This window comes from Sturnus vulgaris, chromosome 5, assembly GCF_052056855.1.
Source record: "Sturnus vulgaris isolate bStuVul1 chromosome 5, bStuVul1.hap1, whole genome shotgun sequence".
Lineage (NCBI taxonomy): Eukaryota > Metazoa > Chordata > Aves > Passeriformes > Sturnidae > Sturnus > Sturnus vulgaris.
The window spans coordinates 55,421,650-55,433,949 of record NC_142247.1 but is presented as its reverse complement, the minus strand read 5'-3'; the positions used below and the strand labels follow the sequence as shown (position 1 = coordinate 55,433,949).

The following is a 12,300-nucleotide window of genomic DNA, read 5'->3' as shown; positions in this document are numbered from 1 at the left end:
AGACCTGGTAACCAGAACCCAAGTCACTGACTAAGACCTCCTAGTGCTAGATAAGGTACAAATGTGCTGTTCTTGATTCCAGAAAAAAAGTCTCTTTTTTTGTGCAAGACCTGGTAACCAGAACCCAAGTCACTGACTAAGACCTCCTAATGCTAGATAAGGTACAAATGTGCTGTACAAAGAGATTCCTTCTAATTCTAAAGAATGCATAGGAATTTTACATAAAGACTGCTGCAAATACAACAATTCTAACACAACATGAGAAGCTTCTGAAAAGGATTTACAAATTCAGTATTTTAAGGCCAAAAGACATCAAGGGATGACAAATCAAATCATGAGTAGCTATGAGTAACCACATACTTCCAGCACAGGATTGACCACTGAACAAATTCAACTACCTGAAGCAGCTATAGCAGTCATTTGCCACAGGCTGTGTGCAATGCAAGCATCTTCCACAGTAACCACAAAAGATACTCAGGTGCCAAGGGGTAGTGTGACAAAAAGGTACATGAACTTGTCAGAGTCCTATTTTTGCTATCAAGGACTAGGGAAAAAGCATTCTGTCCAGGACCAGGTTCCCTTGCCCTGAACGAAGGTTCACACACATGTTCCAAAATCTAAATGAAAACCAACCTGAAACTCTGCTTAAGTTTACATTTAGCATCGTGACCAACTCTTCCATTTTCTGATGAGTTAATAGGTGCATTACACTTGTGATTTTCCACACAATATTTAATTATGCTACTTTAGCATAATTATATTTATATAATATATTTATATAATATATTTATATAATTATGCTACTTTAGCATCCCTATTTGTATTCCTTGTTCAGTATTTTCACCTCTTTTAAAACCAGCTCTTTGACATATTTTGTTTCTCTGATGCTGATTCCTCATTCCATGTTTTCTAGCTCATGTCTTGGGGCATGTACTGAACTAAGATCAAAATGTAGATCAAATAGCTTCAAATTGATGTCTTGCTCACCTAGAATAACATTTCCCCCCCACCCCCAGTATAATACAAACTTCTTTGGATTTAGTCCTTCATGTAAACCATCATCTTCTCCAGAAACACAATCTCTTCATCCACCACGTTTGCCAATTAACACTCCCCTACCCATACTCCCACTGGAAACTCAGTGGAAGAAAATAGTAGATAAAATTCTTTAAATCAATGTATCCGAAAGAGGCTAACATTCTCAGCACTTTTCTAAAAACAGCACTGACTACAGATACTCACGTGTTTCTCCTTCCAATGGCATCATCTCAGTTACTTCAGAATGCAGCTCTGGAACCTGTGTGAAGTTACTGACAAACAGCATTTATTCTGCGGTAGGAAATGTGCAGAACTCTGTGTTACATCATCTGAAATGCATTCCTAGCCCTTCTTTGCCTAAATAATGCTGAGTGTACCATACAACTAGAAACTAAAAAGTTGCCAAAGACAACTGCTGCTTTAGTCACACAACTTAGGCAGTGTATTTTGTGATTTCTACAAAAAAAAGTATACACTGCTCTGCCCAGCCTCCTGAAAGCACCTCTCTAACAGCATTATATGGCAATAGTTTTCTACTGAAACTACTGGGATGCTGAGCTCATCAACTCAAAAAAAAGTTTGCTTTGAAACAGTATTTGTTAAACAAAATGCAAAGAGGCCTTATACAAGATACCCGAACTGCACTCTGTGAAGAGAACTGGTAAAAATATGAACTACAGAGATAGTAAGGAAATCCGTAAAATTGTATTTCCTCAGGCACTACAGCAGCGCCTTCATTAATAAGTCATAAGCGCCTTTTTTTCTTGTCAGGCAAGTTTATCGTGTTCTAGTTTACCCTATCATTTTGAAACCGGCGGCTACTGAGAGCATCACAATCCATCAATACGCCATTTGCACGGGCATACTCTTCCAATCCACTCCGCTTCACCATGCTGGAGGGACTCTGTGCCTGCTTTATTCCCACAGCCACAGAGAGTTCTCAGCCCGGAGGATGTGACAACCTGTCCGTCGGTTCTCATCACAAAAACGCTGTCATACACTACGACCACAATTGCGGAGAGCACCACCAGCAAGCAACGGGCTGCACGCACCCTTTCCCTTTAAGCTTTTCCGTGGCAGCCACGTGCGACACCACCTTCGCCGCGCCCCAGAGCCCGCCAGCCGAGCGGCAGCAGTGAGGCCGCAGCAGGGGAGGTCGCTCAGCCCCGCCGCTCGCCCACGGCTGCTCTGAGGGCGTTGCCCGGCGCCGAGGCCGCCCCTGCGCGCACCCTCGGGCGCCCCCGAGGCGCGTGGCGCTGTCCCGTGACCCGGAGCAAGCAGCGCCATTGGCCGCGGCAGCGCGGGCTCGAGGCGCCGCTGGGGGAGATTTTGCGCCTCGGCTTCGCGCGGCCTGTGCCTTCTGCTGCGTCTCTACGGCAGTGCTGGGGGCTCTGACTCTTCGCTAAAGCGCTCTGGGATGCTCTCCCTCTTTTCTAGGGTGCTCTCCTACTTCTGGAGACGCGGAGATGACGAAGATGAGAGATGGGCGACCTCTGGTAGGAATTCCGGGCCGCTTGTGGGTTTGTGGTGCAGCTTCTGAGCCGTGAGGCCTGCTTGTCCCCCACGTGACTGCAGCTGAGTGCAGACCTGTTTCCTTAAGAAAGGATGTAAGGAGAAGATTGAGATTATAAGGCATCGTTTTTACTACAGAGCATGTGGAAGTTTTCCCAGAAGTACTTTTTTGCCATTTCCTGGGTAGGACAGGTTACTTTTGCTGCTGAGAGTATGGAGGGAGCTCTAGGAGCAGTGCTCCGGCAGCCAGGAGGGCAAGCCGTGTCCAGGGGTGCATCAGGGACAGCATCATTGACTGGGTGAGGGAGGGGATTGTCCTGCTCTGCTCTGCACTGGGGCAGCCTCCAATGTGCACTTTCAGATGCCTCAAAGTAAGAACTACATCAAACCGTTAGAGTGAGTCTAGTGGAGGCTGAGCAAGATGGTGAAAGGAGGAGCAGCTGAAGTCACTCGGCTTGTTCAGCTTGGAGAAAAGAAAGCTGCGGTGTGACCTCTTCACAGTCGACACCTTGGAGGGGGGCAGGGTGCTGGTCTCCTCTCCCGAAGGACCAGTGACAGGACACAAGGACGCGGAAGGAAGCTGCATCAGAGGAAGTTCAGATTGGATAATGGGAAAAGGCTCCTCACTGGGACGGTGGTCAGTCACTGGAACAGGTTTCCCAGGGAAGGCACCAAATCTGTCAGAGTTCAAGGGGCATCTGGATGTTTAGTTTTAGGTAGTCCTGTGAGGAGCAGAGAGTTAGGCCCTGTGATCCTTACGAGTCTGTTTCAGTATGATATATTATATGATTTTTTTTTAAGTGGAGCTTAAAGCATGTTGGTTATAAAATGTAGTTTGTATTTAGTTAGATTTATTAATTGGTTGAGACCATAAATTGCCATAAAACATCAGGACTTAATTGGGAAAATAATTAGTTGGCAGCTATTGATATTTCCAGTTGGTCTTTTGATAGAGCGGATGTCCTTTTTAGTAGCATCCATAGCTTTTTCCATAGTTTTATAAACAAGTGGTTTGGATCTATGTCAACACTTTTCCTTTTGATGCAGGCAATAGGGAATTGAGAAAGGTACAAGGAGTGGTGACAAGACTTTGCTATGATTATGGGATGATAGATGACATGATAGTCTTCACAAAGGATGTTACAAAAACCATGCTGCTGGCTGTTGGACAAGAAGTTATTGCCACTGTGGAAGAGGATAAAACATCAGGTGGCCTGAAGGCTGTCCAGGTAAGAGGAGAAGGTAATAATAGTCTCACTTTCTCCTTGAGGCTTGGTTTTGGAAGTCACTGTAGTTTTAGCCTCACAGATTCTACAAAATGGGAAAAATTGCAGGGCTTTCACCTAGAGGGGGTAAGCTGGGTTTTGTCGGTCATTTTATTGTTTCATTCTGTCTCCTTTCAAATTCTGTTTAATACTGATTCCCTGAATATAGGTGTAGATGTCGTGAATAAGAAGCTATTGAGATAATCGCATCAGAATTTTAGTCATAGATACTGCAGATCTGTATAACTTTTCCGAGTTTCAGTCAATTTTATGTTATTGTTATATGAATGGATAAGACAATCAAAGCAGTTTGATCTTATGCGAAGTTTGTGCTTTTTCCACAGGAGTAATTTATGTTTTTGTAAATAAGAACAGAAATTTCAAAACGTCTTGTTGTAAAAATTGATAACTTAATTTTGTAGAAAATTACAAAAATTGAGATCTTGCTACCTTTTTTGCTTAACACTTAATTTTCAAACCTATTTCAAGCTTGATTATACCTTGCCACAAATCTTGAGGGGAGTTTTTCTTAGCAAATCATGCTGAAACCAAATGTAGTTTCATTGATTAAGTAAAACCAAAGAAAGACTTAATGGGGAGACATTTTTATTCTGTGACCCAAAATTAAGCATAGAAGGAAAGTAAATAGGAAGTCTTGTTTCTGAAGTATTACCAGCTCTGGTGCTATCAAAAACCTAGTGTCTTGTAAAATAACCTTTTATGTCTTATTTTCTTTTGTTTCTCCTTTTTGAATTTAAATTACTTTCTTACATAAAAATTAAGTGTTGTTTGTCCGAAAAGCAATATCGATCATGTTTGGTAAATTAGTACCCATACACAGTCAGAAAATTGACTAGTTTAAATCTTACTTTTTCTTCCCTGTTTTCCTTCTGTCTGATGGCTTTCACCATACTGTTGAAATATTGTCATTGCTCCAAAATGCATAAGCCTGCTGAGAAACTGCATATGGATCTACAAAGAAACTAGAATATTTTAGCAGTTGTGGCGTGTTTTTCTGTATATTCTAGATAATGTTTTTTTCAAAAGTACTTTTTTTCAAAAGCATGATGATTTTCCTTATTCCTGTTTGTGAGCCGTAATCCTGCAGGCATCTCAGACTGCTGGCAATGTCGTTTGTGGCTTGGGTGAAAAGCTTTGAGACAAGTTCATGCCAAAAGCTGACAATACTCCATAGGAAGTCGAAGCCCAAAGGCAGTCTTGAGTCAATAAGCAAGAGGAAAAAGCTAATTTCTTCGAAGTCTGTTCTAAGAACAAATAAAAACCTAAACTATTCTGTACTTTGTGATGTATTGCCTTACATTCCATATAGTGCCACAAACTTGAGATACTCGGAACATTTGCTAAGAACAGACAACAATATTTGAATTGTAGTTGTTTTGCAAGGAACTAAGTCCCTTTTCAAACCCTTCGTTAGGGAGAAGATTTAGCCTCCTGACAAGCATAATTAATAACTACTATACAAAATGATGATTGAATACCAGTACTATCTTCTTCCAAATAACTGAGATGTTACCACTTAACTTTGGGTTTTAAGTGATCTAAAAGATACTCCTCTAATTGCAGGCAGGAGTACAAGCTCTGCAGCCTGGACATTGCCAACATGCAGTTTGGGGCAGAATCTGGAAGGCACTGTTCAAATTTCTGTGGTGTCAGTGTATTTGTTACTTGCTTTAAGGAAAAATGTGATCAGCCTTGCTCTCTGCTCAGTGTACTGTTTAGAGCTACTGGCGATGTGGTTTGGAAAGATCATGGTTCAGAAGTCTGGATTTCAATTTATTTGAGGTCCAGTCTTAATTAAACTCTGCATGGAATGATTATAGGTTCTGTAGCAGGCTTTAAAACCAGGCTTCTACCTGTGGTAGTAGGAAGACCATTTTGACCTAATATAAGAAAGAACTTGAATTTTATTGGTAGAGAAAGATTGAGAAGTATCAAAAGAAAATGTATGTTGGGAGTTTTAAGGTGTTTTCGTATCTTAAAAACATTTTTTGGGGTCTATAAATTACTTTTGAGTGTAACCGCATGTGTAGTTTACATTAAATATAAATTTATTAGTCTTCTGAGGAACAGTTCTATCATGGAATAATAATTATATAATAATTATTATTAATTAATTAATAATTCTATATGGAGCCATAAAAATCACTTTGGGGAAAGTTTTATATTCTCAGATCTTCCTGGTGAATGGGAAGTTATTTCTGTCAGACTGGAACAAAGTATAGATTTTTTTTTTCTTTATTTTTTTTTTTTTCAGTGAGTTTTCATGTTGTCAAAGAAGTACTATGTAATAATAATTCTTTTAATGCAGTAAAACAGTATTGGCTAAAAAATAGCTATATGTAGTCAACTGCAGTGTTTGCAAACCTCTGAAGTATAGGTAGACGTAGGCTATTTATTACTATCATAAATGGTAAACATTATGTTCAAGAAAATAAATAATATAAAATTTACTATGATAGTATATTTCAGATTGGATCAGACCTCAGTAAACTTACACATGTGATACGAAGAATCTGTACGGAGCAGCTTTTGGGGTTTTCTTAATCAAATTACTAAAAAGTGACAGGGTCAGTCTAAAATACATGTAGTGTTAACAAGTACAATCCTGAAAACATGTTTTTTTGCTTTCTGAAATAGTAATTTTCTACTTCCAGTTGTGTACAGACACATTGCTGGATGTGTTTCTGTCAAATGAAGAAAAATCTTAAGTAGACCTAGAGCAAGGGATGTGTGAGAAAGATTTGAAAAATCAGCATGTAATTATAGCAGTTGTCATCACTGCAGCATACAGCACACTTTTAAAGAGAAGTTACTGTTTTTTACTTAATCTTTTGGTGTCCAAAAAGTAACAGCTGCAGTAAGTAATTGTCTAATAAGAAGCTTTGCCTCCATAATTAATTGAAATTTTGTATATTTATTGTAGGAATATATATTTAATTCTAAGTGTCAGCTGTTTAAATGTTGGAGTTATTTTTGTATTAATAGATAGACACCATCCAGAATACACGAGAAGACTCCAGTCCTACTTATGATGCCTCTGAACTAAATAAAAAAACATTAATTGGCAGTATTACCTCTCTCTCTGTGGATGGTGGCTATATTAATCAGAATACATACTTCGCAATGCAAGACGTCTGGGAAGGTGTGTAGGCACTTCCTGTTTTCTCTTTCTTAATATTTTTGTATGTACTATAGAAGTATCTTCTGATAAACTTGCAGTGTCATCTCAAATAATTTCTAATAGAATGTGTTGAAACGCAATGAAACAGGTTGAAGAAGGCTGCCTGTTCATTCTCGCTGAGCGTGGCCTGCATTTAAGCATAAGTTATATATAAGCAGGTGTATTTTTCCACTAGCATCTCCTACGTAGTTTGCCATAACCTGCAATGCAAATGACTGCAAAGAGAGCTTTGGACTCAATGTGTCTGAATAATGCATTGTTCTGGCTTTTATTTAATTTACGCTAATTCTGTAGGGAAGTAATGTAAATGTCATTAATAGTAAATAATCTTGAGAAATGTTCCTTTTTTGTATAGATTTCAAACCTTATGAAGGTGACTGGGTGCAAGCAAAATATTATATTAACTCAGCGACATGGAAGAGTGAAGCAGTTGCTGTAAGGCCTTTGAGGTATAAACAAGTAAACAAGGTAAATGTTCTGCACTTTGTTTTTGGCAAGAGGAATTCTGGGTGAAGTGAGGTTTCGAATTGGTTTCAGTTACAAATATTATTAGATTTTCTATAACGCATCTTAATTAAAAGGTAAAATGTAGCAATTCATCCATTTTCTAAATGCATGTTTCTAAAATAATAAGGTGTTTTGAAAATGCATACACATTTTGGGTTGAAGAGAAGGAGTAACTAACTTACCTATTGTGAACTGCAGATTTGAATTCCTACTATTAGTTATAATGAGGATGTGTCATGACTGGGGAATTTATTATGTTAAATTTATTCAGGTGTTTCAGCTTAAAAACAAGCATGGTGCCTCTTACTTTATTGAAAATATTTGTTTGCTCTAATAATGTATATGCTATCCTAGGTTTACAGTTTGTCTTTGTCTTAACCCTATTGAACCCTATATTGAGTATTTGCACGTCGAGCATAGGAAAAAATTCTTCTCATTACTGCTAGTATGGAAGTATAAATTAGATAAGTTGGTATGTCACAAGAGAGTTATCATGGTTATGTCAAGTGTACATATTGTAGTATGCACGTCAGTGGAATTTAATGCTTATTTGAAGTACTTGTGTTTCTTTACCCTTCTAAATCTGAAGACAAGCACAGTGATTCTGGGTTAGAGCTCTGTGTTTACCTCCTGTGAATAACTAAAATTTCAGAATGCTTTTTTATTAATGCTAGAAGGATTGTTTCAGGGGAAAAAATAGGCAATGTTAGTATGTCTGTTAGTTTAAAAAGATAATGTCAAGTAACAGTGAATACAAACTATTACAGGTTCGCATTTCCAGCATCTGTGGAAGAACTGGGACAGTAGATGACAGTATATTTTTCACTTTGGATTCACTGAGACTTCCTGATGGTTACTTTCCTCGTAGACATGATCTGGTGAACACGATTGTGGTGGAGAGCAGTCAGTCCTGTTACATTTGGCGAGCTCTCTGCTTGGTGCCGGTCAGCCAGGATGGGTAACATTATTTTGTTCTCTTTATAGCAGTTAGAGACGTGGTATAGTTATGCAGCTTACATTTCATTGCATCTGTTAAGCAAAAAATCCTGTGAATTTTTCCATAGTTGACTAAAAGGCATTGTAGACCATTGGAAAAACCAGAGCAGGATGTGATTTGGCCCACGTTTGAGTCTTTTTCTTCTTCCAGAAGGTGGGAGCATGACTCCTACTAGAGAAGCTGCGCTGAGGGATATTGCTAGGCAGGGAAGGAGTTTTGCATGCATATTAGAAAAATGCCAAGTTAATTGTGTTTCTCTAGTAGGGACTTCACTGTTTGAAAACAGTTTGCAGCAAAATTCATTTAAAAATTCATGTTTCTTTAATCCATTTTGCTTAAGTTGCAGTGATTGTTCAGATACCTGCCCTAAAAGGAAAAGTTTCATGGTCTAAATAATAGAGATTCATTAGGCTTGCAAGTATTGAACTGAAAGGTTCTCCAGGGACTTTAGATGTTTTATATGTGGTATGAGGAGGATTTGGACACACTGCAGAAGAGGTTGGGAAAAGTAGATGATGTTCAGTATGGAGAAGAAGTGAAACTTAAGGAAATAATCTAATACACAAAAGTAAAAAGTCAGTTACGGACCTCAGCAAAGATCTGGAATTTGACGTGTGAGTTTAAGCATCTATCCTGTGAAACACACAAATACCACCTGAATAAATAGATGTGCTAACTGTAAAATCTGCTGAGGTCTTGGCAGGATTACACAGTCTAACTCTGCAGGCCAAAAATAAATTGTCAATTGGAAAGTCCACAGGGAGTGCAAGAGGACATTCTTTCAAACATCATGTTTGGGAGATCTGTAGGAAATTAAGCCAAGGCCAGTATTATATGTCTTCAAAGAATCTACAAAGAAAGATACAAGGTGTTTTCTGTAGAGGTAACAGATACAATAAATTTATCTAGATGAAACTTGGAAGTGTTTATATCGTTTTGCAAAACTGTACAAATTGTTCACTTTTTTTTTCAGTTGCACCTATTTTTAATGATGGATTTTATACAGAAAATTATTACTAAAGCCAGATTGCAAAAGTAGACCTTAGGACTGATTTCTCAGGTTTAGTGTGCATCCTACTGTATAAAAAAACTGCAGCTTAGGATGCAGTGGGAGACATCTAGTGGGCTTGGCCCACTAGATTGATGTAGCTCTTGAAAAGCAGCTGTATTAATTTTCTACTTCAGTATGTCATATAACTCAGGGATACTGAGAATGTGTATGTATCAGTGAGATTATTAAAATATTTCTAAATAATTCCCGTGCCACTTTGTCTAAATGAATAATTTCTTAATTACAGAAAAGAAACCATGTAAAAAAACGTTTCTACAGGTAGAAGACACCAAGAGTTTAAACCTGTGCTCGGTATTTCCGACAGGAAAGAGCATGTACCTGGTTTCATAGGCATTTTTCATTCGCCGTACGTGATAAAAGTTTCCAAGGATAGTTTTGGTTTTCAACTGTTTTTTAATTTTGTCCTCAGCTTGCTGATTTCAGATAGGAACAGTAAGCAGAAGAAGTGGATAGGTTTAAACACTTCAGTCTACTAATTTTATCTCTTAGCTGCAGTGCTGATCATGACTCTTGTTAAGGAGTTGCTCTTTGTTGCCTTTGTTCAGCTCCCAAAGAGAGCCATAATGACTTCACTCACCATTTGATTCAGCTCTTCAGCAGGGATTTGTTAACTTCAATCATTTTAGTCTTGCATCCAAAGTTTTATGCTGGTTTATTGTGCTGCTGATTAAAGACTTGTTGCTGCTTAAATTAATCTACTTGTCTTGGAAGTGTAAATGGCTGAGAAAAAAAATGAACTGTCTCACCTGCTTGTTTCTAAATATTATGACTGTGCCTTGGTATAATGTTTCTTAATTTTAGTTCCAGTTTATAAATACTAATAGGCTCAGCAAATGTTTTTGATTCAGCACAAGTTTATCTTTACAGAGAATCTCACTCAAATGAAGGTAATATGGATGAGCCTTATGAAGAAATAATGAGAGACAAAGGAGAGTTGAAAATATCAAGAATGACTGACTTTGGAACTCTGAAGCAGGGGGAATCTAAAAGAATGATTGTTTGGATAGAGTAAGCCTTTCTGATTGTTTGAAGATTTCTTTATTTCTATAACTGCAATCTGTTAACCTATTTTATATTCAGAAGCCTCTTCTAGTCGAGCCTTGTGGTTTGTGATGTTCAGGTAGAAGAAGATACTATGGAATTAAATCCACACTGCATTTAATGTCTGTAGGATTGCCTATTTTATATTCAGCGTTTATCTTGCAAATAGTGCTTTGAGATTCCCCAGTCCTGTATCTCTTTTCAATCCTAGTAAAATCCTTCCTAGAATGAGGATTGAAGTAAAAACTTTTACTTGTGTGTTTAACTTAAACTGCAGATACTCTTCCACCTTCAAATCTTAGAAATCTTGGATGCTGAAGAACTATGTTGGTGTATCCTTAGGAGGATTTTGTTTTGGTGGGGGGGTTTTTTGGGGGTTGCTTGGGGGTTTTTTGTGTATGTTTTCTTTTTCACATCTGGGCATAAAGGCTTAAATGAAGACACACCTGCATACCTATTATTTGTTGTTCTGTGTTCTTTCCTAAGAGTTAGTTACCCCATCATGAATTGTAAGCTCCCATTGGTTTATATTATGCACGATATTTTTATATGCTTTATATGATAGTTGATGTGACCTAGAAATATTAACATAAAGCAGAGGTTCTTGTCCTCATTAGTTAGAAGCAGCAGTGCAATTTTTTTCTGATAGCAGTTATGAAATAAGGGGAGCTGACCTGCTGCAGACAATTGTATTTGACTTCAGGTAGAAATAAACTTCTCAAGAATATTCACTATTGCACTTAATTATGTAACTAACCACATAACTTCTTATGTTAGGAATAAAGGGAGCATACCACAGTCCTTAATCAGCTGCAGATTAGCTGGATGGGTGAAAGACAAGCAATTCAGTGTTGAGATTCCTCAAAAATGTGAGAACAGTCCAACTTTTCCAATAAATCAAGAAAACATCTCAAAAGCTGCAGTTAATTCATTTAAGAGCAGTGGAGGACCAACATATGAGTCATTGAACAATACGTGCATTATGGAGAATGGAATCATTCCAGGTACAGTGAAATGATAACATTTTAATGCTGAATGTTAGCTCCTTAGAAGACTGGTGGGTTTATTTGAAAAGATTTGCCTATGTTAGCAATAGAAATTGTGCTAACAAAATTTATTGTACATTTACTACAGAAATAATTGATTTTCAAGATACAAATTTATCAAGGACAAAGGAAAACAATTCCTTGGTCAAAGATGAAAATATGCAAAATGGAGAAAGTGAGCAAAAAGACCATGTGGAGCAGCCAGTTAAGCAGAGCAATATTACTCCAGAAATTTTGATACCACCAGGTGAAAAAATATTCATAGTGATTATATGCACAGCCGTGTAAGTATTTCCATTATTTCTAACCAATGCAGTTTCAAGCAGTAATGAAAACAGACATAACAGTTCCCTTATTCTGGGCGTAGTTCTCCTCTTGGCATGTTGTACTTTAAACTCAGATGGCAATAATCCCCATTCAGCTGCTCACTCACTCCTTCCAACAGGGACAATGGGAAGAGTAAAACTGAGAAAACTCATAGGTTGAGATAAACATAGTTTAAAAGGTAAAGCAAAAGCCACTAAAACAAGCAAAGTAAAATAAGGAATTTGTTCACCATTTCCCATGGGCAGATGGGTGTTCGGCCATCCCCAGAACAGCAGGGCTCTCTGTCACACATG

General features: G+C 38.1%; 1 protein-coding gene across 2 annotated transcripts in view; it reads left to right on the top strand.

The window, feature by feature from the left end:
* Window positions 1–3,518: 3,518 nt before the first annotated feature.
* The window catches only part of MOV10L1 (Mov10 like RNA helicase 1), a 29,654-nt gene continuing 20,872 nt past the window's right edge, over window positions 3,519–12,300 (top strand). For both annotated transcript variants that reach the window (XM_088165767.1, XM_088165768.1), the window contains exons 1-7: window positions 3,519–3,779; window positions 6,822–6,978; window positions 7,373–7,485; window positions 8,292–8,482; window positions 10,461–10,601; window positions 11,412–11,638; window positions 11,769–11,964. In XM_088165767.1, coding sequence (XP_088021893.1) covers window positions 3,657–3,779; window positions 6,822–6,978; window positions 7,373–7,485; window positions 8,292–8,482; window positions 10,461–10,601; window positions 11,412–11,638; window positions 11,769–11,964 — 1,148 coding nt within the window. In that variant the 5' untranslated portion in view covers window positions 3,519–3,656. The remainder of the gene's footprint in view (window positions 3,780–6,821; window positions 6,979–7,372; window positions 7,486–8,291; window positions 8,483–10,460; window positions 10,602–11,411; window positions 11,639–11,768; window positions 11,965–12,300) is intronic.